The 27,527-nt window shown below is 37.9% G+C and overlaps 1 protein-coding gene across 4 annotated transcripts in view; it reads right to left on the reverse strand.

Annotated features, from left to right (window-relative positions):
* The window catches only part of LRBA (LPS responsive beige-like anchor protein), a 787,299-nt gene that overhangs the window by 523,968 nt on the left and 235,804 nt on the right, over positions 1 to 27,527 (reverse strand). For 3 of the 4 annotated variants that reach the window (XM_033215458.1, XM_033215456.1, XM_033215457.1), the window contains exon 35: positions 1,464 to 1,528. In XM_033215458.1, the coding sequence (XP_033071349.1) occupies positions 1,464 to 1,528 (65 nt within the window). Of the gene's footprint in view, positions 1 to 1,463; positions 1,529 to 16,393; positions 16,419 to 27,527 lie in introns of those variants that run through there. The other variant, XM_033215459.1, reaches the window with a different exon arrangement.

Genomic DNA, 27,527 nt, shown 5'->3' on the forward strand with positions numbered 1-27,527 from the left:
TCATCCAATACCTTAGTGTTGAAATCAGCCAAAAGCTATTTTTCAATAACTATACACTTTGAAATGCTTACTAAAAGGAAGAGTAAAGAATTAGTCATTATTTTATTCACTGCCCTATGAATTAGTAGTCACTGCTATAAATCATATCAGTTTTTATTGATCATCTACTATTTGCTACACTCTACATGAAAATGTAGTTCTATCTTTCATATAGATCATTGTAGTAACCTTCCTACTGTTGTTCATTTCAATCAGGTCTTCCCTCCTTCAACCTATGCTAAATAATTCTGCCAGTTAATCTTTCCAAGCCCCAAATATCACAATGACTTCTGTTTGAAATCTTCCAAGGCTTCCCACTCTCTTGAGGAATCTAGATGCCCAATTCCAACACCACCTCTCCAACACACACAAACACACACGCACACGAATATCCTATATACCTTCCCACATTACAATGCCTTCAGATATTCTGTTACCTGTGTTTGAAACATTTTTCACACAAAAGTCCTCCAATTTTTCCATATCCTCCAATTTTCTAATGTTTACATGACAAATCGTACTGATCCTTGAAATGTCTCTCAAGAATCATGTTTCCTGGTTAAGTTTTAAGGGCCCTGTACTTACATATTTCCATCACAGAATTCAGCATTAAGTATTATAATTGCAGGTTACTAGTCTGTGAGCACCTGTAATTATTTCTGACAGAAAGGATTTTAGTAGTATTTAAAATCAAATAAAGTTACGAATACTCTTTTCTCCCTTTTCCATAACATTTATGAGAGATAGAGAGCAAGCTTTGATTCCTACACGCAAGTTCAAATAGTTACCAAAGGACTGACAGGGTCAATCTTCCAACAACATTACCCAAAACACTAATCGAACACTGCTGAAACAGTAAGTTTGTTCAGAATACTATCTCAAAGGGGAGTCAGTAGCATCTTTTTATCTATACTCTGGGTCTTCAGTTCCATTAATGCAAAATCAGCTACTACAAATCAGACAAAAAGTGATCCACTAATCATTTCCTCAATTTTTTTTTACCTTTTAATTCTTTCACTCTTTTACATTTGTTTTCTCCCTTTTATCTCTCTTTTCATCTCTGCACTTTCTTCCCTTCTTTTACCCACCACTGAATTTTCATTCCTTGAATTCTTCTGTTTCTGCTCTTTAAGTGGAAAACATACCTACTTATTTCCTCTATCACCTTTCTCATCACATCACATTTCGAAACTTGTTCCCCCTCCCCTTACGGTCAGCCTCTGATATAAATATCAGTAAGCATGTCTCTAAAGAAAATTATTAAATGGTTAAATATTAACAAATACATAATGATTGATATATGAGAGCTCCATTACATTACTGACTGAACAAATAGTAAATAGAACCCAAAAATATCAATGCCTATGGGAAAAACACAAGATTTTAAAGAAAAATACAAAATGAATTAAAATAAAATAGATTACCTTCCTTCATTGACAAGTTCGATAAAAGCAAGGCCTGCGTTCTTCTGAATAGAATTTTGCCACTCCTATAAAAAAAAAAAAAGCAAAAATAGCTGAAGAAATGTCACTCAGTAGATTCTTTTAAAACAATAATAATGAAAAATATCACCCATATCAATTTCATACCTAACTCTTAAAAGTTATTTTAAACCATATGAATAGGTGATACTGACACTAAACAAGCTAGCAACAATTTGATTCTATGTAAATTAAACTAGCCTATCTATATTTATCTTGCCCTTTTCATTCTATAACACGATATACTAATTTATCTGAAATAGCTGGGAGTTGGGAAAGAAGGTAACAAAGAAAATCAAGGACAAATAGATATTTTTGTTTTGGCTTTGTTTTTTGATTTTTTAAAAATATGTATTATCCAAACTGAAGAGAAGAAACAATTAAATAGTTCAATAACCCTAATAAAAACAGCATAGTTCACCATAAAAATTGACGACTAGTAATTGAAAATGAGATTAGAAAAATCAGTGAATTGAGCTAAACCAGTTTTGAGTTAGAAAACTATAATTCATTACTCTATGAATTAGTAATATCTGGTATAAATCTACTAACTATATTCTTGATCCATTTGAAATGTATCCATTAAATTTTATCCACTAAAAAGCAATCCATTAAAAAGCCTAGGAATGAAATCAATCAATAGAGTGTGTACAAATGAATATTTTAATCCTTATAACAAAATACATATATAATAAGCATTAATACAATAAGAAAAGGCCTACATGAATTGAAATATAACTAGATTTGAAAAATGCTAGTAAATCCACTTGTGTATGTGTGCATATGTGTGCGTGTGTGTATGTGTGCCTACATAAACACACACACAGAGATTTGTTTTTAAAGAACTAGAAATACATACATAAGCTTCCTATTTCTTAATATTTAAGGAACTCTTTGTATTCTGACTACGTAATATCTCTCAACTGATCTTTCTTTGTTCTTTCATAAAACCCAAATCAAAAGGCCATGTCTGGCTACTTATCACTGCTCACCAGAAACCATATTCATATTTTCTGAGTATAATAACTCTAAGACTTTCAAATTCCAGGCAATTTCACCCTAATGGCTATTCTGTTCCACTCCACATTCTTCTTTTTCAGTCTCATCCTTTCTCTTCTACTTTCTCTTTTCTATGTCCACTTTTGTACTAACTCCCTTTGTGTTTTGAAAAACTCAAGGTGGTTCTTGAGACTAAAACAATCACACGACATGATTTGTCAAAGAATTATATTTTATGAATAGTGTTAGCATAACTGTGCTAAGAGAACATATACAGTAGAATAAAAATTAAATAGAAAATCAGTAAGACATTGGAGGATAGTCACTGTCTAGAACCAGAAGAGAAGAAAAGGTAATGTATTCTTGAGGAATGAACAAGAAACAAAGTCATAAACTCCATGTTCTTATTGTGATACTAACAAAATATATCCTTAGGCAGATCATGCTACATCTGCAGGTCTTAGATATTCTCTTCTAAAAGTTTATTCTAGGTATAATTTTTATTACTCTAAAATGTACTAACATTTAGAAATTCATGACTTATAATTGTACAATACATACTCTCTGAAAATTCATACAGAATTCATATTTTACCGAAACTGTAAAACAGATATTAATTTTTTCCAATGAGGAAAAACAAATCTATATAAAAAAGAAATATGAATCTAATTTAAAACCATTTTCTTTCCATCAAAATAAAATGAAGACAAGTTGTCCAAAGGGAAGCAATCAAATTCCACAAGACCATTTTCTTGAGAGAAGGGCAAGTGCCACAACTTCCTCTCTTTTCAAAAGGTAGGAGAATGATTGAAAAAAGCAGAAACCTCCAATTTTTTTTTTTATTTTGGTACAGAGGGTCCCACATCTAACTTCCCAAGCACAGCACAGAGAGATAATAAGACTCAAAGACTTACCCTAAATCTAGTAATGCACAAGAAAAGTAGAACAGAAACAAATTTAAAGAGAGATAGACCTCAACTAGGAAGATTCAAAAAATTATCACAAAAGGATGCAGAAGCAGCTTAGGATTTAAGAAGATGAAGAGAACGTAACTGTGACCCTTGTGGATAGGCAACAAGTGATCAGCAAGAAGTGTGATGCCTCAAGAGATGCCACAGCCAAACAACACAAGCATGTGTTCACTCCTCAGCTCTTACACCTAACATAACATTCTTGGAAACCCAACTAGAAATTTAACATAATACAAGAATAGGAAGGAAGGTGGGACCTCAAGTTGAGTGAGTTTTCATTTACATCATTTAACTTACAGAAAATTTCAAAATAGAAACTTAAAGAAGAAAATGAAAAAAAATTACTTTTCTTGCCAGAAAAAAAGAAGCCAGTAATTACAAAGGAACTAAAATTCTATACATAAATCTTTAGTCATTTTACTTTTTAAGTATCCACTGTCAGGAAAAAAGTCAAGAATGTGCCCTCTCACCACTATCTTTCAACATCATTCTGGAAGTCTTGGCTAATGCAGTAAGACAAAAAAAGGATAAAAATTGAGAAAGAAGAAATAAAACTGTCTTTGTTGATGACATGATCATCTATATAGAAAATCTTAAATAATCTACAAAAAAATCCTGGAATAAGCAATAAATAGCAAGGTTGCAGGATACAAGGTTAATATACAAAGTCAACCACTTTCCTATCTATCAGTAATAACAAGTCACAGACTGGGATAAAATCATTTGTAATGGACATCCGATAAAGAATTGTTCTGCAAAATATACAAAGAACTCTTATAAGTCAACAAAAACAGCAAGATGACCGAATAGGAACAGCTCCAGTCTCCAACTCCCAGTACGAGCGACACAGAAGACCGGTGATTTCTGCATTTTCAACTGAGGTACTGGGGTCATCTCACTAGGGAGTGCCGGACAATCGGTGCTGGTCAGCTGCTACTGCCCGAGCAGCGAGAGCTGAAGCAGGGCGAGGCATCGCCTCACCTGGGAAGTGCAAGGGGGAAGGGAATCCCTTTTCCCAGCCAGGGGAACTGAGACACACAACACCTGGAAAATCCGGTAACTCCCACCCCAATACTGCGCTTTAAGCAAACGGGCACACCAGGAGATTATATCCCACACCTGGCCAGGAAGGTCCCATTGCCACAGAGCCTCCCTCATTGCTAGCACAGCAGTCTGCAATCTAACAGCACGGCAGCAGCGAGGCTGGGGAAGGGGCGCCCGCCATTGCTGAGGCTTAAGTAGGTAAACAAAGCCGCTGGGAAGCTCAAACTGAGTGGAGCTCACAGCAGCTCAAGGAAACCTGCCTGTCTCTGTAGACTCCACCTCTGGGGACAGGGCACAGCTAAACAACAACAACAAAAAAAGCAGCAGAAATCTCTGCAGATGCAAACGACTCTGTCTGACAGCTTTGAAGAGAGCAGTGGATCTCCCAACATGGAGGTTGAGAACTGAGAAGGGACAGACTGCGTGCTCAAGTGGGTCCCTCACCCCTGAGTAGCCTAACTGGGAGACATCCCCCACTAGGGACAGTCTGACACCCCACACCACACAGGGTGGAGTACACCCCTGAGAGGACGCTTCCAAAGGAAGAATCAGACAGGTACACTCGCTGTTCAGCAATATTCTATCTTCTGCAACCTCTGCTGCTGATACCCAGGCAAACAGGGTCTGGAGTGGACCTCAAGCAATCTCCAACAGACCTGCAGCTCAGGGTCCTGACTGTTAGAAGGAAAACTATCAAACAGGAAGGACACCTATACCAAAACCCCATCAGTACGTCACCATCATCAAAGACCAGAGGCAGATAAAACCACAAAGATGGGGAAGAAGCAGGGCAGAAAAGCTGGAAATTCAAAAAATAAGAGCGCATCTCCCCCTGCAAAGGAGCGCAGTCCATCGGCAGCAACGGATCAAAGCTGGTCAGAGAATGACTTTGACGAGATGAGAGAAGAAGTCCATCAAACTTCTCAGAGCTAAAGGAGGAATTACGTACCCAGCGCAAAGAAACTAAAAATCTTGAAAAAAGAGTGGAAGAATTGACAGCTAGACTAATTAATGCAGAGAAGGTCATAAACGAAATGACAGAGATGAAAACCATGACATGAGAAATACATGACAAATCCATAAGCTTCAGTAACCGACTCGATCAACTGGAAGAAAGAGTATCAGCGATTGACGATCAAATGAATGAAACAAAGCGAGAAGAGAAACCAAAAGAAAAAAGAAGAAAAAGAAATGAACAAAGCCTGCAAGAAGTATGGGATTATGTAAAAAGGCCAAATCTACGTCTGATTGGGGTGCCTGAAAGGGAGGGGGAAAATGGAACCAAGTTGGAAAACACTCTTCAGGATATCATCCAGGAGAACTTCCCCAACCTAGTAGGGCAGGCCAACATTCAAATTGAAGAAATACAGAGAACGCCACAAAGATACTCCTCCAGAAGAGCAACTCCAAGACACATAATTGCCAGATTCACCAAAGTTGAAATGAAGGAAAAAATCTTAAGGGCAGCCAGAGAGAAAGGTCGGGTTACCCACAAAGGGAAGCCCATCAGACTAACAGCAGATCTCTCGGCAGAAACTCTCCAAGCCAGAAGAGAGTGGGGGCCAATATTCAACATTCTTAGAGAAAAGAATTTTCAACCGAGAATTTCATATCCAGCCAAACTAAGTTTCATAAGTGAAGGAGAAATAAAATCCTTTACAGATAAGCAAATGCTTAGAGATTTTGTCACCACCAGGCCTGCCTTACAAGAGACCCTGAAGGAAGCCCTAAACATGGAAAGGAACAACCAGTACCAGTCATTGCAAAAACATGCCAAAATGTAAAGACCATCGAGGCTAGGAAGAAACTGCACCAAATAACGAGCAAAATAACCAGTTAATATCATAATGGCAGGATCAAGTTCACACATAGCAATATTAACCTTAAATGTAAATGAACTAAATGCTCCAATTAAAAGACACAGACTGGCAAACTGGATAAAGAGTCAAGACCCATCAGTCTGTTGTATTCAGGAGACCCATCTCACATGCAGAGACATACATAGGCTCAAAATAAAGGGATGGAGGAAGATCTAACAAGCAAATGGAGAACAAAAAAAAGCAGGGGTTGCAATCCTAGTCTCTCATAAAACAGACTTTAAACCATCAAAGATCAAAAGAGACAAAGAAGGCCATTACATAATGGTAAAGGGATCAATTCAACAGGAAGAGCTAACTCTCCTAAATATATATGCACCCAATAGAGGAGCACCCAGATTCATAAAGCAAGTCCTTAGAGACTTACAAAGAGACTTAGACTCCCATACAATAATAATGGGAGACTTCAACACTCCACTGTCAACATTAGACAGATCAACGAGACAGAAAGTTAACAAGGATATCCAGGAATTGAACTCATCTCTGCACCAAGCGGACCTAATAGACATCTATAGAACTCTCCACCCCAAATCAACAGAATATACATTCTTCTCAGCACCACATAGCACTTATTCCAATATTGACCACATAGTTGGAAGTAAAGCACTCCTCAGCAAATGTACAAGAACAGAAATTATAACAAACTGTCTCTCAGACCACAGTGCAATCAAACTAGAACTCAGGACTAAGAAACTCAATCAGGCCGGGCGCGGTGGCTCAAGCCTGTAATCCCAGCACTTTCGGAGGCCGAGACGGGCGGATCACGAGGTCAGGAGATCGAGACCATCCTGGCTAATACGGTGAAACCCTGTCTCTACTTAAAAATACAAAAACTAGCCGGGCGACGAGGCGGGCGCCTGTAGTCCCAGCTACTCGGGAGGCTGAGGCAGGAGAATGGCATAAACCCGGGAGGCGGAGCTTGCAGTGAGCTGAGATCCGGCCACTGCACTCCAGCCTGGGTGGCAGAGCAAGACTCCGTCTCAAAAAAAAAAAAAAGAAAAAAAAAAAAAAGAAACTCAATCAAAACCGCTCAACTACATGGAAACTGAACAACCTGCTCCTGAATGACTACTGGGTACATAACAAAATGAAGGCAGAAATAAAGATGTTCTTTGAAACCAATGAGAACAAAGATACAACATACCAGAATCTCTGGGACACATTTAAAGCAGTGTGTAGAGGGAAATTTATAGCACTAAATGCCCACAAGAGAAAGCTGGAAAGATATAAAATTGACACTCTAACATCACAATTAAAAGAACTAGAGAGGCAAGAGCAAACACATTCAAAAGCTAGCAGAAGGCAAGAAATAACTAAGATCAGAGCAGAACTGAAGGAGATAGAGACACAAAAAACCCTCCAAAAAATCAATGAATCCAGGAGTTGGTTTTTTGAAAAGATCAACAAAATTGACAGACCGCTAGCAAGACTAATAAAGAAGAAAAGAGAGAAGAATCAAATAGATGCAATAAAAAATGATGAAGGGGATATCACCACCGACCCCACAGAAACACAAACTACCATCAGAGAATACTATAAACACCTCTATGCAAATCAACTAGAAAATCTAGAAGAAATGGATAATTTCCTGGACACTTACACTCTTCCAAGACTAAACCAGGAAGAAGTTGAATCCCTAAATAGACCAATAGCAGGCTCTGAAATTGAGGCAATAATTAATAGCCTACCAACTAAAAAAAGTCCAGGACCAGATGGATTCACAGCTGAATTCTACCAGAGGTACAAGGAGGAGCTGGTACCACTCCTTCTGAAACTATTCCAATCAATAGAAAAAGAGGGAATACTCCCTAACTCATTTTATGAGGCCAACATAATCCTGATACCAAAGCCTGGCAGAGACACAACAAAAAAAGAGAATTTCAGACCAATATCCCTGATGAACATCGATGCAAAAATCCTCAATAAAATACTGGCAAACCGGATTCAGCAGCATATCAAAAAGCTTATCCACCATGATCAAGTGGGCTTCATCCCTGGGATGCAAGGCTGGTTCAACATTCGCAAATCAATAAACGTAATCCAGCATATAAACAGAACCAAAGACAGGAACCACATGATTATCTCAATAGATGCAGAAAAGGCTTTTGACAAAATTCAACAGCCCTTCATGCTAAAAACGCTCAATAAATTTGGTATTGATGGAACGTACCTCAAAATAATAAGAGCTATTTATGACAAACCCACAGCCAATATCATACTGAATGGGCAAAAACTGGAAAAATTCCCTTTGAAATCTGGCACAAGACAGGGATGCCCTCTCTCACCGCTCCTATTCAACATAGTGTTGGAAGTACTGGCTAGGGCATTCAGGCAAGAGAGAGAAATCAAGGGTATTCAGTTAGGAAAAGAAGAAGTCAAATTGTCCCTGTTTGCAGATGACATGATTGTATATTTAGAAAACCCCATTGTCTCAGCCCAAAATCTCCTTAAGCTGATAAGCAACTTCAGCAAAGTCTCAGGATACAAAATTAATGTGCCAAAATCACAAGTATTCTTTTTTTTTTTTTTTTTTTTTGAGACGGAGTCTTGCTCTGTCACCCAGGCTGGAGTGCTGTGGCCGGATCTCAGCTCACTGCAAGCTCCGCCTCCCGGGTTCACGCCATTCTCCTGCCTCAGCCTCCCGAGTAGCTGGGACTACAGGCGCCGCCACCTCGCCCGGCTAGTTTTTTTTTTGTAGTTTTTAGTAGAGACGGGGTTTCACAGTGTTAGCCAGGATGGTCTCGATCTCCTGACCTCGTGATCCGCCCGCCTCGGCCTCCCAAAGTGCTGGGACTACAGGCTTGAGCCACCGCGCCCGGCACCAGTAACAGACAAACAGAGAGCCAAATCATGAATGAACTTCCATTCACAATTGCTTCAAAGAGAATAAAATACCTAGGAATCCAACTTACAAGGGATGTAAAGGACCTCTTCAAGGAGAACTACAAACCACCGCTCCGTGAAATCAAAGAGGACACAAACAAATGGAAGAACATACCATGCTCATGGATAGGAAGAATCAGTATCATGAAAATGGCCATACTGCCCAAGGTTATTTATAGATTCAATGCCATCCCCATCAAGCTACCAATGACTTTCTTCACAGAATTGGAAAAAACTGTTTTAAAGTTCATATGGAACCAAGAAAGAGCCCGCATTGCCAAGATAATCCTAAGTCAAAAGAACAAAGCTGGAGGCATCACGCTACCTGACTTCAAACTATACTACAAGGCTACAGTAACCAAAACAGCATGGTACTGGTACCAAAACAGAGATATAGACCAATGGAACAGAACAGAGTCCTCAGAAATAATACCACACATCTACAGCCATCTGATCTTTGACAAACCTGAGAGAAACAAGAAATGGGGAAAGGATTCCCTATTTAATAAATGGTTCTGGGAAAATTGGCTAGCCATAAGTAGAAAGCTGAAACTGGATCCTTTCCTTACTCCTTATACGAAAATTAATTCAAGATGGATTAGAGACTTAAATGTTAGACCTAATACCATAAAAACCCTAGAAGAAAACCTAGTTAGTATCATTCAGGACATAGGCATGGGCAAGGACTTCATGTCTAAAACACCAAAAGCAACAGCAGCAAAAGCCAGAACTGACAAATGGGATCTCATTAAACTAAAGAGCTTCTGCACAGCAAAAGAAACTACCATCAGAGTGAACAGGCAACCTACAGAATGGGAGAAAATTCTTGCAATCTACTCATCTGACAAAGGGCTGATATCCAGAATCTACAAAGAACTCAAACAAATTTACAAGAAAAAAACAAACAACCCCATCAAAAAGTGGGCAAAGGATATGAACAGACATTTCTCAAAAGAAGACTTTCATACAGCCAACAGACACATGAAAAAATGCTCATCATCACTGGCCATCAGAGAAATGCAAATCAAAACCACAATGAGATACCATCTCACACCAGTTAGAATGGCAATCATTAAAAAGTCAGGAAACAACAGGTGCTGGAGAGGATGTGGAGAAATAGGAACACTTTTACACTGTTGGTGGGATTGTAAACTAGTTCAACCATTATGGAAAACAGTATGGCGATTCCTCAAGGATCTAGAACTAGATGTACCATATGACCCAGCCATCCCACTACTGGGTATATACCCAAAGGATTATAAATCCTGCTGCTATAAAGACACATGCACACGTATGTTTATTGTGGCACTATTCACAATAGCAAAGACTTGGAATCAACCCAAATGTCCATCTGTGACAGACTGGATTAAGAAAATGTGGCACATATACACCATGGAATACTATGCAGCCATAAAAAAGGATGAGTTTGCATCCTTTGTAGGGACATGGATGCAGCTGGAAACCATCATTCTTAGCAAATTATCACAAGAACAGAAAACCAAACACCGCATGTTCTCACTCATAGGTGGGAACTGAACAATGAGATCACTTGGACTCGGGAAGGGGAACATCACACACTGGGGCCTATCATGGGGGGGGGGAGGAGGGATTGCATTGGGAGTTATACCTGATATAAATGACGAATTGTTGGGTGCTGACGAGTTGATGGGTGCAGCACACCATCGTGGCACAAGTATACATATGTAACAAACCTGCACGTTATGCACATGTACCCTAGAACTTAAAGTATAATAATAATAATTTTTTTAAAAAGTTTACATCAAAAAAAAAGAATGTATGAACATAAAGGAAAAGACTGAAAATTGCACTGATAAATTTGAGTTTAAAAAAAAAAAGTCAACAAAAACAAACAATAACATTAAACAATGGGTCAAAACTTTGACACTTTGACACCAAGGAAGATATACAAATGGCAAATAAGCATATGAAAGATTCTCCACTTGTCATCGGGGAAAGGGCTAGATACCATTAGACACCTGTTAGAATGGCCAAAATCCAGTACACTGACATCACCTAATGCAAGGATGTGGTACAAGAATAAATGAAATCTCAGTCTTTGCTGGTGGGAATCCAAAATAATACAGTCTCATTGAAAGACAGTTTGGTGGTTCCTAACAAAACTAAATCTACTCTTACCATAAGATCCAGCAATTTCACTTTTTAGTGTTTAACCAAGGGAGTTGAAAACTTATGACCACTTAGAAATTTGTACATGGAGATTTATAGCAGCTTTATTCATAAATGCCAAAACTTAGAAGCAAACAAAATGTCATTCAGAAGGTGAATGGATAAATAAATTGTGGTACAACCAGACAATGGAATATTATTCAGTGCTTAAAAAAAAAAAAAAAAAAGAGCTTTCAAGCCATGAAAGGACATTACTAAGAGAAAGAAACTAATATGAAAAAGTTACATACTGTATGATTCCTACTATATGACATTTTGGAAAAGGTAAAACTATGGAGAAATGTAAAAAGATCCGTGTTTACAGGGGTTAGTGGGAATGGAGGGGAGCACAAAGGATTTTTAGGGCAGTAAAACTACTTTGTATGAAACTATGATGATGAAGACACACCATTATGCATTTGTCTAAACTCACAGAATGCAGACCACCACAGTGAACCCTAATGTAAACTATGGACTTTGAATGATAATATGTCAATGTAGGTTCATTGATTATAACACACACACCAGTCTGGTGAAGAATGTTGACAAGAGAGAAGGCTATGTGTGTGTAGGGGAAAGAGGAATGTGGGAAATCTCTAACTTTTGCTCAATTTTGCTGTGAACCTAAAACTGCTCTAAAAAGTAAAGTCTTTTAAAAATTAGTAATAAAAAAGTATTTACTAGTACTATTTTTCTCAAATCCATTTGGTCTGATCCAAAATTGCAATGGGAAAGGATTTTTGTTACATAATTCAGACAAAACTCAAAACTACACACGGATGAAATAGGTAACAGCAGAAAGACTCATACATTAAGTAGGCAGGTAAAGGGTAAACATCATTTAGATTTTCTTTTCATCATATACAGAAACTTTCACTTATATTGTCAAATCAGAAATTGTGCCATTTAGATTTCACAAAGATTTTACGTAGTATTATTGAGGTTAGACTGAAAACAAGTTAAAGTTAGTATAACTATCAAAACTTAACCACACTAAAAATTTAGAACCTAAACTTATCTTGGTGTATCACATGAAATATTTCTTTTCAGTTAAAAACAAATTAGATATGAAGGTACATATATAATTGAAGAAGTTCAGTGTTTTATGGAGGCTCACAAACTCAAATTTATTACTAGTAATATATTATGCTTCTGGTTTTCTTGAAGATCATCTATAAGCCCATATTTGTTAACCTTCAGCAATTACTACATACTAACCTGAAATAAAATGTTCTCATTAATTTTTAAAAATTGGCTAACATTAGGAATAAAATGAAAATACAAATCTTACACTTTTGGTTATTGTTAAAAATTATCACAAATCTCAGGAATATCTTTATGTTTTCATTTCTCTATAATACAGTCCTAATTACTAAATATTACCATTTAATAAAATACCAAATGCCAGATACACAAATGCATACTAAAAAGAATAACCTGTATAAAAAGAATCTGAAGCCCATGAGAATATTTTTTCAATTTGTTTATAATCCAGGTGTTAGTCAAAGCCAACCAGTTTTCTCCATAATAAAACATTCTCTACAGTTACTCACAGAAGTTGCCAAAACTAAAAAGAATATTCATGAACTATGCTATCCTAAACCATTTTTCTCCACTTCAGAAACAATCATCAAGCAAGGTGTTAGTCTAAACAATTTCATAAACCACAGTTCAATATAACCCTTAGTGAGTTTTAATAGTTAAAAGAAAAGCTTAATGGTCATCATCTTTCATGATCATTTCAATATTTCATCACAGTACTTACAATTATATAGTGATGCAAAATGCATAGTACATTTAAAGGTCTTGGTTATCCTTTTCCCAGAGGTACTGATGAAAAACACGTTAAAAGCCTCAAATCCAACCACTAATGCAACTAAGTAATTTCAAAACACATTTCAGCACTTTGGAGAGGAAGAACTCAAAACAAAACAACAGAGTCAATAATTTCATACCTGTTCCTAAGCTGTATTTAATTGACTATCACTTCCTAAGGCCGTAATTGTTGACTAGTCAATTTTTACTAAAATACACTCTTAGCTTACTGATGCTTTTAAGTCACACAACAAAAACAATGAAGATAATACATATTAGTGAAATCTACTACATAGATCTCCACCAAATGTCAAAACTGTATTCTTGGTGGTAAAAGCTAGTTAGGGGGACAAAAGACTTCATTAACCTAACATTGTCTATTCTTCCCTATCCTCAACAAATAAATATAGAGAAAAAGATAGCAATTAATGTGCAATGCATTCATTTAAATTATTGTAATAAAATTCTCATTTCTTTAGACATGATCCTGAGTTTTCTATAAATTCAATAATCTCCTAGAACATATTTTAGTAACGAACACACTAAATAAATTTATCTCGATTTTAAAAGTAATTCCCAAATATTAGTATGTTCTAAAGCAGAAAAAATCAGGTCACAGATTTAAAAGATTACATATAATCTACACTGCTATCATTTTATTTTGTCAAGCAATTAATTCTGAATAATGTTAAATGCAGTAGCAATTGATTCTGGCAGGCAGATCTTTAACATTACTTTTAGTATCAAAAAAAATTTTTTGGCCAGGCATGGTAGCTCACGCCTGTAATCCCAGCACTTTGGGAAGCCAAGGTGGGCGGACCACAAGGTCAGGAGTTCAAGACAAACCTGGCACATATGGTGAAACCCCATCTCTACTTAAAAACACAAAAATTAGCTGGGCATGGTGGTGCACGCCTGTAATCACAGCTACTCAGGAGGCTGAGGCATAAGAATCACTTGAACCTGGGAGACAGAGGTTGCAGTGAGCCAAGATCACACCACTGCACTACAGTCTGGGCAACAGAACGTGACTCTGTCTCAAAAAAAATTTTTTTTTCTTTTAAGAAAGGTAGATAATGAGTGACTTCAGGTTAAACATAGTAAATGTGAAAATAAAGAGGAAGCAACAGTATATGCGATACATCAAGAAATTTGTTTTACAACCTGGAAACACATGAGTTAGTAGTAATAAACGCGTTTAGAGAACCAAAGAAAACAAACCTCTACACAACAAAGTAGAAGAATCAACGTGAGAAAGGAAATCAATGCTTGTCACAAAACTCCAGAAAAGCTAGGAATTGAAGGCACTGAGTATATACGAAGGTGGCTGAGGCTAAGAGCTGTAAGTTGGTATAAAAAAAAGTTAGAACCCAAATCTTCTTCCTATGCCGTGTAGCCATCCTACCATGGTAAACATTGGAAGATAATTTTCCAGAAAAGTTATAATTAAGGAAATTATTTTAAAAAGCTATAATGAAAAAGACAAGATAAATTGAAAGTATACATACTGGACTATGACACTCTGAGTGATATCTGAAAACTTTTCTGAGAAAACTGAGAAGCTAGAATAAAAGGTAAGGCTCTACGAATGACAAAGGGAACTCATGCATCACTGGTGGACAACTCATACCTAGACATACAGATTTTCTCTGTGTTATGTTTAGGAATGAGCAAATTGCCAAAATTAACTAGACATTTGAGGAAACCCTCTTCTGTGATGACAGACACCAAAGCAAACAAGCAGGGGAGAAAAAAAAACTCACAGAAAACAGACAATATTGTTAAGAGGATGAAGAAAAGAAAATTAAAGTACAATTAAATGTCATAGGAAAATTTTTTTTAATTTCATCTAAAATAACAAGATAGAGATTTTGTTTTATCAAGCGCTATCTCTTTTTTCTTTTCTTTTCTCTGAGACAGAGTCTCACTCTGTCACCCAGGCTGGAGTGCAGAGGCGCGATCTCGGCACACTGCAACCTCTGCCTCCGGGTTCAAGCGATTCTCCTGCCTCAGCTTCCCAAGTAGCTGGGACTACAGGTGGGCATCACCATGCCCAGCTAATTTTTTCATTGTAATTATTTTTAGTAGAGATGGGTTTTCACCGTGCTGGGCAGGCTGGTCTCTAACTCCTGACCTCAGGTGATTCACCCGCCTCGGCCTCCCAAACTGCTGGGATTACAGGAGTGAGCCACCATGCCCGGCAAATCAAATGCTATTTCTATGCCCTGTTATCAATCAGGATTCTTCAGAGAAACAGAACGAATGGGGGGAGAGAGAGACAGAGAGAGAGAAACAGAGAGAGAGACAGAGAGAAGAGAGAAGAGAAGAGAAGAGAAGAGAAGAGAAGAGAAGAGATTTATTACAAGGAATTGACTCACACAATTACATTGGCTATCTACAGGATGAGTCAGCAAGACCAACGGCACAGTGTGAAGGCCTCTAGACTCAGGAAGAGACAAATTTGAAACCAAAAGTGAGAAAAAGTCAAAGTCATAGTTAGAAGCAGTTAGGAAGAAGAAATTCTCTCTATTGGGGGAAAGAGTCAGCCTTTTTGTTTTATTCAGGCATTCAGCTGATCGGATAATGCCCAACACTAACAGGGAGGGCAATCTTTTTTACTTAGTCTACCAATTTAAACATTAATTTCATCCACAAAAGACTCTCACAGATATACCCAGAATAACATTTAACCAAATGTCTAAACAGCCTGTGACCCAAATGACACACAAATTAACTATCACAAGTCCACTCCTATCAACTTGGCACTCATATACATCTACTTAAACCATACTTCATCATCAAATGAAGATTAATAACAAGGTCATAATTCCACCTCACATGATACAACTATTCTGCATACCACCAAAACCATTCTAAACCTGTGACAGTCAATTTTATGTGTTAACTTGACTGGACTAACAAATGCCCAGGGAACTGATAAAACATGATTTCTGGTTGTGTCTGTGAGGTTGTTCCACAACAGATGAGCATCTGAAGTGGTAAAGAAGATCTAACTTCACCGGTGTGAGTGAGCATTAATCACCCAATTTGTTGAGGGCCCGAATAAAACGAAACGGCAGAGGAAGTGGGAGTTCACCTGCTTCTGTTGGGGAAGACATCCTCTTCACTTGCCCTCACATTAGCACTCCAGGTTCTCAGGACTTCAGACTCAGGCTGGGACTGAACACCACTGGTTTTCCTGGGCCTTTAAGTTTTGGACAGCAGATCATGAGACCGCTCAGCCTCCATAATTGTATGAGCCAATCCTTCATAATAAATCTCTTTGTCTATATCTATATATATTCTATTGGTTCTATTTATCGGGAGAACCCTAATATAAACCCATTCCCCACCTTAGGTGATATATACACTTCCCCCAATATCCCATAATTTACATATTTACATACTATGATGTACAGTTAACAATACTTAAATACTATGATGTTGATACTATAAATTCAGTACATCTTAAGTTTCATGGTGAGGGATTAAGAGGAAAGAAAACAAAGATTTTATATATATATAGAATATATGTATATATACACATATATATACACACTCACACAAACACATATATACACACAAAATAAGGAAATGTAACAATTACATTTGTTTTGTAATTGGTCACGTGATCACAGTTGGTATCTACAACGACCTTTTTTTCACTGCCTATTCTATATTCCCTTTGTCTTCAGCAAGCACCTCAGCTGGTCCTGGTACTGTACCTAATAGGGTGACTCAAAGCTTCATTCCCGAAGGGTATGGGCTGCTTTAGTAGTCCTACCTGGATTGTATTACCAGCGTTCCTCAACTTAATCACACAGTATGGTGATACTAAGATAAGCACTGAGGAACTTCTTGTACTACACACATATTCTTCCTTACTTTTATTGTGGTATAGTTCAATTTCCCCACAGTAGTCAGGATCAATCACTACTCTTAGCATGATAACTCCATTTTTGCCTGAGGATTCAGAGGCATGAGGAGCCCAAAGTGGCTGGGAAGCAATCTTAACTTCCAGTTCAATGGAATCATTGTTGTGCCTCCTGGTGGAAGCACTTCTCCCTTTGGAATGAAGACCTCTAGGCCAGCAAAGTGTAAGATCACAGGAACAGGAAGCAAAAATTTTGCTATTGGGTCACTAGAGGTAATAACAAGTGGTATCATTCCCATTTCCACCTGTTGATTCCTGAACCAATGAATCCTACCTATGGGGAGAAACAGCACCATATACTGGATGCTGATTCAGTACACATATATCCTGGTAAAACCTTGTCCCAACCATAGAAGGTATTGCCACCTACATTCAGTTCTATCAAGCCAGCTGCTTGAGGATGGTGGTGAACATAGCAAGGCCAGTGAATTCCACCAGCATTCATTTGCTGTGAAATAGATTTCTTAATCAGAAGCAATGCTAAGCAATACAATGAAGGCTGACAAAGCATTCTGTGAATCCACAGATGGTAGTTTGGGCAGAAGTACGGCATGCAGGGAAAACAAATCTGTATTCAGAGTGAGTGTCTATTCTAATAAGAACAAAATGCTGCCCCTTCTATGATGGAAGGGGTCAAATGTAATCAACTTGCTACCAGGTAACAGGTTGATCATCCTAGGGAATGGTGCCTTATCAGGGACTTACTGTTGGTCTCCACTGCCAGCAGATTTGACACTCAGCAGTGGCCACAGCCAGGTTGGCTTGCTGAGTGGAAGTTCAGGTTACTGAGCTCTTGGATAACATTCATCCCTGCCACCATGACCACCTTGTTCATGAGCTCACTGGGCACTGATGGGTGGCTGGGGAAAATGGCTGACTGGTATCCACAGAACAGGTCTTCCCAGCCACTTTATTATTAAAATTAGCCTCTGTTGAAGTCACCCTTCTTCAGTGAGCATTCATACAGGACACAAATACACAGTATTCACATTTTTCTCCCATTCACAGACATCTATACACATACCTCTTCCTACAAATTTTTTGGTCAACAATTTTCTACTCATGTCCCTTCCAAGTCTCTGACCATCCAGACAAACCAATGGCTATAGCCCATGAATTAATAAATAATCACATTTATCCTTCCGAAAAAAGTAAACAATCAGGTACACTCCTCAAAGTTCTGTCCACTGAGAAGGTTCTCCTTCACTATAGTCCATCAGAGATGTCCCAGAAAGGGGCTGTAGTGCTGCAGCTGTTCACTTTCAGGTGGTGCCCACATATTGTCAGAACAATCTATACACCAGGCCCAAGTCTTCTCCTCTGGCAACTGATCACAGCACTCACCAGGCTGGCCAAGAGACGGCAGTGTAGCAGAACTGAGGACCATTGGATATTTAGGCCACTTCATGCAACTTTCTTGTGTTTTCAAGCATTGCTTGGGCCTGATCACATGTGTGTCACTTCGATTTGACAACAGAGTGCTTCTGTGCATGCACAACTTGATGGCTTAGTGGGACAGATAACATTCAGTTCATAATAAGCAGCTCAGTCAATTGCTAACTTGGTGGCCCAGGGTTAACTGTTCAGTCTCTACGAAAACTTAGTGACAGACCAAGAGTTGCTTCTTAAAAGGAGAATATTTGTCTGGGAAGGATGGCAGGGTCTTGCTCCAAAATCCTATGGGTTTGCATTGCAATTTACCTAAAGGGGCCTGCTAAAGACTCCAAACAGCATCCCCATCTGCCACTGAAACTTCAAGCACCATTAGATCTCCTGGAGTCTACGGCTTGCACAGCAGCCTAAGCCTATTACAGAGCCTTCTCTTGTTCTGAGTTCTACTCAGAACTATCAGCTTTTCAGGCAACTCGGAAAATGGGAGAGTAACATACCCAAATGAGGAATATGTTGCTTCTAAAATCCATAGAGTCTATAGCCATACCACCCTGAAAATGCTCAATCCTGTCTAAAATCCGTGAACAGTCACTAGCGTGTACCTTTCAGTTGTAGGAGGGGCCAGATACAACTTATTTTTCACCTAAGAAGGGATTATCTTGACATGTTCCACAATACTGGAACCCTAGAAATTTCACTGAGGTGAATTTAGCTTCCAACTTCTGACATGCAAATACCTTACCAAAAAGTCTGGTAGTTACTACTTCTTGCTAAGTGGAACCAGCATAATGTCATCAATGTAATGGACCACTGTGATTTCTCTGTGGCAGTGAAAAGTGATAAAGATCCATACAAACTAAATTATGACATACAGCTAGAAAGCCAGATACTCCTAACATCAGGCAGTTAAGGGACACTGCTAGTCTTGCTAGATGAAAGAAAACTGCTTCTGGTGGTCCTTATTGACAAGTACGGAGAAAAAAAAAGGCATTTGTCCAGTCTATTAGGTGCCAGGGAATGTGTTAATTTGCTGAAGCACTGAAACCACATGTGGTACAGCAGCAATACTTGGAGTTACCACCTGGTTATGCTTATAATAATCCACTGTCATTCTCAAAGATTCATGTGTCTTCTGCATAGGCCAAATAGGCAAGTGAGATGAATATATGCTGGAAATTACCACACCTGTGTCAAATCCTTGATGGAGGAAAATCCTTCCAGAAATACAGTATTGCTTTTGGCTTACAATTTTCTTAGGTAGAGGCAGTTCCAGTGGCTTCCACCTGGGGCCTTTCCCATCATAATAACCCTCACTCCATAGGTCAGGAAACCAATGTGGAGACACTGCCAGTTTCTGAGTATGTCTATTCCAACTATGCATTCCAGAATTTGGGAAATAATGACAAGATGAATTCGAAGGCTCCCTAGGCCTATTGTGAGATAGAGCTGACCTAAAACTCTACTGATTATCTGGCCCCCATAAGCTCCCTGATATTTTAGGTCTCTTGGAATCATTGTCAGTTCAGAGCCAATGTCCAGTAATCTGATTATTTCATTTTCCCCAAGTGAACAGTAATCCTGGTAAAAGGTCATAGGTCCCTTTGGGGAAGAGTGAGGAAAAGATTAACAGTATAAATTTTGGTGGCATACCAGTGTATAGAGCACCTGTGACATAACATAGACATCCTTTCTATCTTAGAAAAAGATTCCATTTTATATTTCATGGAGCATTTTGCCAACAAGGATGTTTTGTTTAATTTAAAAAAAAAATCAAAACCTAAAAATTGCATCCGACCAGATGAGGACACAAACACATTCTTCCACTATCAGTTCTGACCAGAGTACTCTGTGACTATGAAAGATTAGGCCCTCAGCATCTTGCAGTCACTTGTGATAAGAATTTGGCCTCTGTCGACAAAGGATCTACCACCTCAAAGACTTTTCTTTGCAAGACTGACTGACCACCCAACCGAGACCAGGACTCCTTTTGTCTTCTTCGCTCCCCAGGGACTGGTTTATTAACCCTTTCTCCTATCTCTTTTCCCTCTTGATGTTAAATGTTACTTTGTTGTAGAATGTTTAACTTATAATATTTATATACTGATTAAATATACCATTATGTATGGTATGCAATACTGACTGACTTGTAGAGTGGCTTGAGCCTGTGTGCCCACAGCGCTGACTACTGAGCAAACGGGAAGTATAAGGAGAATTGTCTCATTGAGAAATCCATGTAGCTTGTGGCTTCTGTGATTAAAATGCATCAATAAAAGTCTGACATTGTGAAAAGACACATGTATGTGTGGACCTGGTCACTTCTAACCTTGCACTGGTCATGAGAAAATGAGTCCTTCTTCAAGGGGACCCAGCTTCCCCTCCCTTCACAAAGTTCTGGTCCTATAAATTGGCTCCAGTTGGGACACTGATTGAGGGGCCATGACTCACTGCTTTTATGATTAAAGTTAGGCATTTGTTCACCTGATCTAGAATTTCTCTGCGTATACAGGTAAAATAAAAAATTAAACGGCATACTATCTACTTCTCCCCTACATATAACATGATCAATTCACCAATGTCATAGATCTGCTCCAGTCTAATCAGCATCATAGTTCTGCTTGCAGCTTTGACTCTGCTGTCCATTATGGTAACCACATTCAACTTGCCTTTGGTGACTGAATGCCACCAATTGGCTCCCGCCACCTCAGGATCCAACTACTCCCACTGCATTCAGGTTTTCCAATTGACTGGCTGTAGTTCCTACCATAAGGTCTGATCTACAAAGAAGGGTAGTTCCAGAGCTCTTCAAGAAAGCTGAGGCTCCCTTTACAATTTTTTTTCTCACCATACATGGAAGTGTAGCTTCAAGACCCTCCAGTGTGTGTAAGTAGGTCTTACATTATAAATCTACTCTAACATTCCAATCTCCCCGAATTATTTTATTTGAGACAAAGCTTTACTATATCCCCAGTGCTAGAACGGTGACCAGTACATATGAATTAGTGATCCATAAATGTTGAATCAACATACATTTCTAAAAGGAAGTCTGCAATGGAACAAACACACACACACACACACACAGTGACTGCAGCATGAGAGAGGAAAGAGGGAAACACTAAGCTGATTATAAAAGAAGTCTCTGACATAAAAGCTTCCTATAGATCTAAAGGACAACCAGTCTAGATTGGAACAGGAAAAAGGGGACTCCCGGTGCTGTATCTCGAAGCAAAACAATTGAACCAATAAATATCCAGTGGGTTTAACCACTTTTTCCAATGGGTTTTACGATTCCAGAGAAAAATTTAAAGATCAATTTGTGGTGAGTGCACAGAAATATAAGTAAAGGAAAAAGGACAAAATCATTAGTTCTAGAAGAAAGAATGAAAAAAAAAAAACAGCAAGCAAGAGAGGGGAGAGGAAGGATGAGCAAGGGAGGAGAGGAGAAGGAGGGAAAAGAGAAAAGGGCAGCAGAAAGAGAGAGGAGGGCAGAAGAGGAGAAAAGAGGGGAGAAAAAAAAGAAATAAAAAGATGTAATTCATAGTACATTTTTTAGCTCTGGCATGAATACATGATAATAATGTAAATACTAAGTATGGTTTTAACAAATATTATTATGTAAGTATATTAGAAAGAAGTAGGAGAGTGAAAGTTAAAAGGAGAGGAGTTTAAGTACTCAATGGTCATTTTTCACAAAATATTAATGTTTAAAGTTTAAAAATCAAGAAATAGTAATTCATGGCCGGGTGCAGTGGTGCACGCCTATAATCCCAGCTACTCGGGAGGCTAAGGCAGGAGAATCCCTTGAACCCAGGAGGCAGAGATTGTAGCAAGCCAAGATCACGCCACTACATTCCAGCCCAGGTGACAGAGTGTCTGTCTCAAAAAACAAAAAAAGCAATAGTAATTCAACCATATCACTGTCAACAACTAAAAATATTTGAAAGACATGGCTGCTTCCAAGAGTTAAGAATCAATCACAGGGAAGAGTGGGGAATGAGGCAGAGAACTATTGCTTATCTGTTTCTGTATTATACTATTATTTGGGTGCTTTATTTGATGAAAAATAAGCTTTGAATTAAAAATCATATGCCCAGCTGGGCATGGTGGCTCACGCCTATAATCCCAGCACTTCAAGAGGCCAAGGCCAGTGGATCACCTGAGGCCAGGAATTCGAGACCAGCCTGGCCAACATGGTGAAACCCCATCTCTACTAAAAATACAAAAATTAGTCGGGTATGGTGGCAGGCACCTGTAATTCCAGCTACTTGGGAGGCTGAGGCAGAATTAATTGTTTGAACCCATGAGGCAGAGGTTGCAGTGAGCCAAGATCGCACCACTGCACTCCGGCCTGGGTGACAGAGTGAGAATCCGTCTCAAAAAAATAAATATAAAAATAAATCATATGCCCTAAATATATAGAATGGTAGATGAATAAAAAATAAAAATTATGATACACACATATTTTTGTAACTGGACAAGTATTTATCCAACATTATTCTTGAAAATCTCTAAGAAACAGAACATGCATTCAAGTTTTACAAATATGAAAAAAACTATGAAAATACAAAAGTATTATAAGCTAACTATATTAAGAATCTGTACTTTTTTTAAAGTCAGTTTTTTGAGGGTTTTTGTTGCTGTCGTTGTTGTTTGAAAAAGACAGGGTCTCACTCTCTCACACAGGCGAAAGTGCAGTGGCATGATGATTATAGCTCACCGTAGCCTCAAACTCCTGACCTCAAGCAATCCTCCTGCCTTGGCCTCCCAAAGTGTTGGGAATATTGGTATGAGCCACTGCACCGGACCTAAATTCAGTATTGCAACCTGCCAAATGAAATTGAGTTTATTTTCTTTTTTTTTTTGAGACGGAGTCTTGCTCTGCCACCCAGGCTGGAGTGCAGTGGCCGGATCTCAGCTCACTGCAAGCTCCGCCTCCCGGGTTTACGCCATTCTCCTGCCTCAGCCTCCCGAGTAGCTGGGACTACAGGCGCCCGCCACCTCGCCCGGCTAGTTTTTTGTATTTTTTAAGTAGAGACAGGGTTTCACCGTATTAGCCAGGATGGTCTCGATCTCCTGACCTCGTGATCCGCCCGTCTCGGCCTCCCAAAGTGCTGGGATTACAGGCTTGAGCCACCGTGCCCGGCCAAAATCATGGGAGAGTCACTTCATTTTTGTTTTTTTTTGTTGTTTGTTTTTGTTTTTTTGTTTTTTTGTTTTTTTTTTGAGGTGGAGTCTCGCTCTGTCACCCAGGCTGGAGTGCAGTGGCTGGATCTCAGCTCATTGCAAGCTCCGCCTCCCGGGTTCCCGCCATTCTCCTGCCTCAGCCTCCAGAGTAGCTGGGACTACAGGCGCCCCCCACCGCGCCCGGCTAGTTTTTTGTATTTTTTTAGTAGAGACGGGGTTTCACCGTATTAGCCAGGATGGTCTCGATCTCCTGACCTCGTGATCCGCCCGTCTCGGCCTCCCAAAGTGCTGGGATTACAGGCTTGAGCCACCGCGCCCGGCCGAGTTTATTTTCATTTGTACTGGTAGTTATACCCTTTTTTGTAAGTTTTGCTCTCAGAACCCAAACATAATTTATATTAAAGAAAAGAATAAAGAAAAAAAATTTTTAAACCTGAACTCATGCCAAACTGTTTCATTTTCCTTAGTATAAAAATACAAAAATTTAAAGGTTTAAGTTCTTCAATGAGATATCCATATTGATTTGTTAAGATGTAGTTATCTATGCCCTTGTAAAATGAAGCAAATTGGACAGATGTACCTCCAATTACATAAACAGTTGACAGAAAGGCTCACAGGAATTCAGGGAGAAAGCCAGGAAGGATAGTTCAAATGAGGAAGGGAATGTATTAACACAAAACTGAGAAACACATTACACACAAGACTAAAGGTTAAAGCTAGGCAAAACTGGCCAGGTGCAGTGGCTCACGCCTGTAAATCCCAGCACTTTGGGAGGCTAAGGTGGGCGGATCACGAGGTCAAGAAATCGAGACTGTCCTGGCCAACATGGTGAAACTCCATCTCTACTAAAAATACAAAAATTAGTTGGGCGTGGTGGCGCGTGCCTGTAGTTCCAGCTACTCAGGAGGCTGAGGCAGGAGAATCACTTGAACCCGTGAGGTGGAGGTTGCAGTGAGCCAAGATCGCATCACTGCATTCCAGTCTGGGGATAGAGTGAGACTCTGCCTCAAAAAAAAAAAAAAAAAGCCAAAAAAAAAAGGAGGCAAAACTGTTCATGTCAAGATACAGTAATCTTAAGTGCTCAAAGTATAAACTATCATTAACTTTTCAATAGTGTTTGCACTTTGGGTCAGCCCTCTCTCCATATTATATCTAACACAAGCTTAAATAATCACATACCACAAAAGAATACAGCATAACAATAAAGGAAAGATTTTATTCTATTGTTTCTTTAATCATTCTGTGAAATAGTAAAATAGAATACTGCCCTTCGGAAAGTTTTGGTTTCCCTCATTTTTGTGAACATATTCGTCTAAAATGTATCTGTAGTTTGTATAAATATTATAGGTCAGTTAGTAAAGAATTGAATACAGAGAAAGCAACTATTCACGGCATTTACAAAATATAAAAATATTTTAAAATCCAAAACATTAAGATAACCATGCAAATCAATTATGTAATTACACATTTTAATTATTTGTAAATAATCAAAAAAATCCTCTTGCTTTTTATGTTTAGGTATATGAAATATTAATATATTTGCAAGTACCTCTAAAAATCTGCATTTATAGTTTTTCAGGTAAAACGTGCCTCCAGACAATAATGATCCTTCTAGGAACTTCCAAACTGGCATCAATTTAGTCAAGATCTTTCACTAATCAATACAGTAAGCTTGATATCAATAAAGGTGGCAAAAAAGTTACTCTAACTCTTTCCAGCTACAAGCTCTCAACAGATGATCATCATTAAGTCTATATCAGGGCTCCACATTCAGGAGCTGTATAAATGTGTCCTATTAGTACATGGTCAGTCTGTTTAGCAACTCTAGTTCTTCAGACATATGGCAATTGCTGCCCTTTGAGGTCTGAAGTCAAGTCTTTAGGGAATCTCAAAGCTTGCACTGAAATTACAAGGAGTGTTCATTAAAGACTGCTAGAGGTGAAACATGAAAGACTTCCATTAAAACTATATAAAACAGCTAATTATTTTTAAAAGATTTTTAAACCATCTAATGTTCTCAACTATAATAAAAAGTATTTACCAACTGAATTATTTTTAGAAGCACTACTTCAGGACATGGGTGCAAACAGCTTTCTTCCTACCTCCTATCTCCCACCTCAATACACATTTATTTTATAAGAATTATCAACTGAAGATTTTAATACTTTTAATTTAGAATTAAATTATCTCATACTTCTAAATTCTTTCTACAGACTACTAAAAACATTTTCTAAACAAAGTTATTTTTAGAGACAAATGTTTGTTTTCTAATATTTAGCTTAGGATAATACATAGCTAATTTAAACCCAGCCAGACATACGTATGTGTTTCTTTTAAAATGTTTCTTTTCTATTCAAAAGTCTGCATCTATTTTAATTTTTATTTTATTTTAAACCAATAATCATAAAAATTTTAAGCATAAAATGATATAAAGTATTAGTCAATAAAGTAGGATTTATTAGATAATATTATGCAAAATAGGAAAACACATGAAGGTTTAATGTCTACTTTTTTTAATATACTTAAGTTGATAAGGAGGAGTTCAAAGAAATCTCATATATTTACTGTCAGGATTTTGAAAAACATAAAAAGTATAAATATTTTCTAATTAATGATTGCTGCCACTTTAACTTTTAGAATGTCTAGACACTTTTTAACTTGAGAGAATATCATTATTTATTAAGTTTTGCAAAAACAATCCTACTACTGAATATTTATTTCAGTAACAAATCTTTATAAACTGTTATATAAAATTCATTAGCTTGCCTCAATCATTTCTTGAATCCACATATATGTTGGTTTCTGACAGCCTAGTTCCAAAAACTAATTACAACCTCAATCCATTTGTAAAGAGACAACAGAAAACAAGCATGTTACACCAGTTTAAAAGAATAAAAATCTAAAGAAAACAGATTACAAATGATTTATATGAATGCCTAGTGGTGAAGTTAATTACAAGTAACCCAATAAAATAGTGCCTTTATTATTGTACAGCAAGTAATAGCTCTAGATGTAAAAACCAGAACTCTTTCTGCTGACTTCTGCATGCTCAATCCCACAGCACACAACATTAAGAATTAAACATGTGGTAAATAAGCCATATAGAAAACAGCAGTTTTTAAGTAAAAGCAGAAAACTTTCCTGCTGTTTAACTATTTGGGGTCTTCTACTCTGAACAACAACCACTATAAACTGGCACTATGTATTCATGGAATAAGTTTTTATGGCTAATATAAAAATGAGATTTTAATTTCAGTGCTTAAAGTTTAACTCCAAATAAAACATAAATAACTGTAAAATAACACAGCATTCATTTTAGCATTCAGTAGGAGCAAATAAGGTATCTTATGTTTATGCTACGAAATGGTGATATCTACAGAATTTAAATTTTCCAAACTTCATAATACATCTACCTATAAAGCTTTGGTCTCTGAATTTAAACATATATTAGCTAACACACATACACTTTATGTTACAGTAACTTCTCATGGTTGTCAAGAGTCACAACCTAAAGCCAGTCATGGTATGATTAATGACTTTCCAGGTATACAGAAATAAGATCTTTCAATCCAGAATGACTCAGTAACTCTTTTCAAATATTCGTCAATGTTCTCAATGAGACAATAGCTGATACCAACTCTCTCTATATATGCATATATATATGTGTGTATATATATGCATGCCAAGTATAATACAAAGTCCTAATACATATTATGCATAAACA

This window comes from Trachypithecus francoisi, unplaced genomic scaffold, assembly GCF_009764315.1.
Source record: "Trachypithecus francoisi isolate TF-2019V2 unplaced genomic scaffold, Tfra_2.0 Lachesis_group1, whole genome shotgun sequence".
NCBI lineage: Eukaryota > Metazoa > Chordata > Mammalia > Primates > Cercopithecidae > Trachypithecus > Trachypithecus francoisi.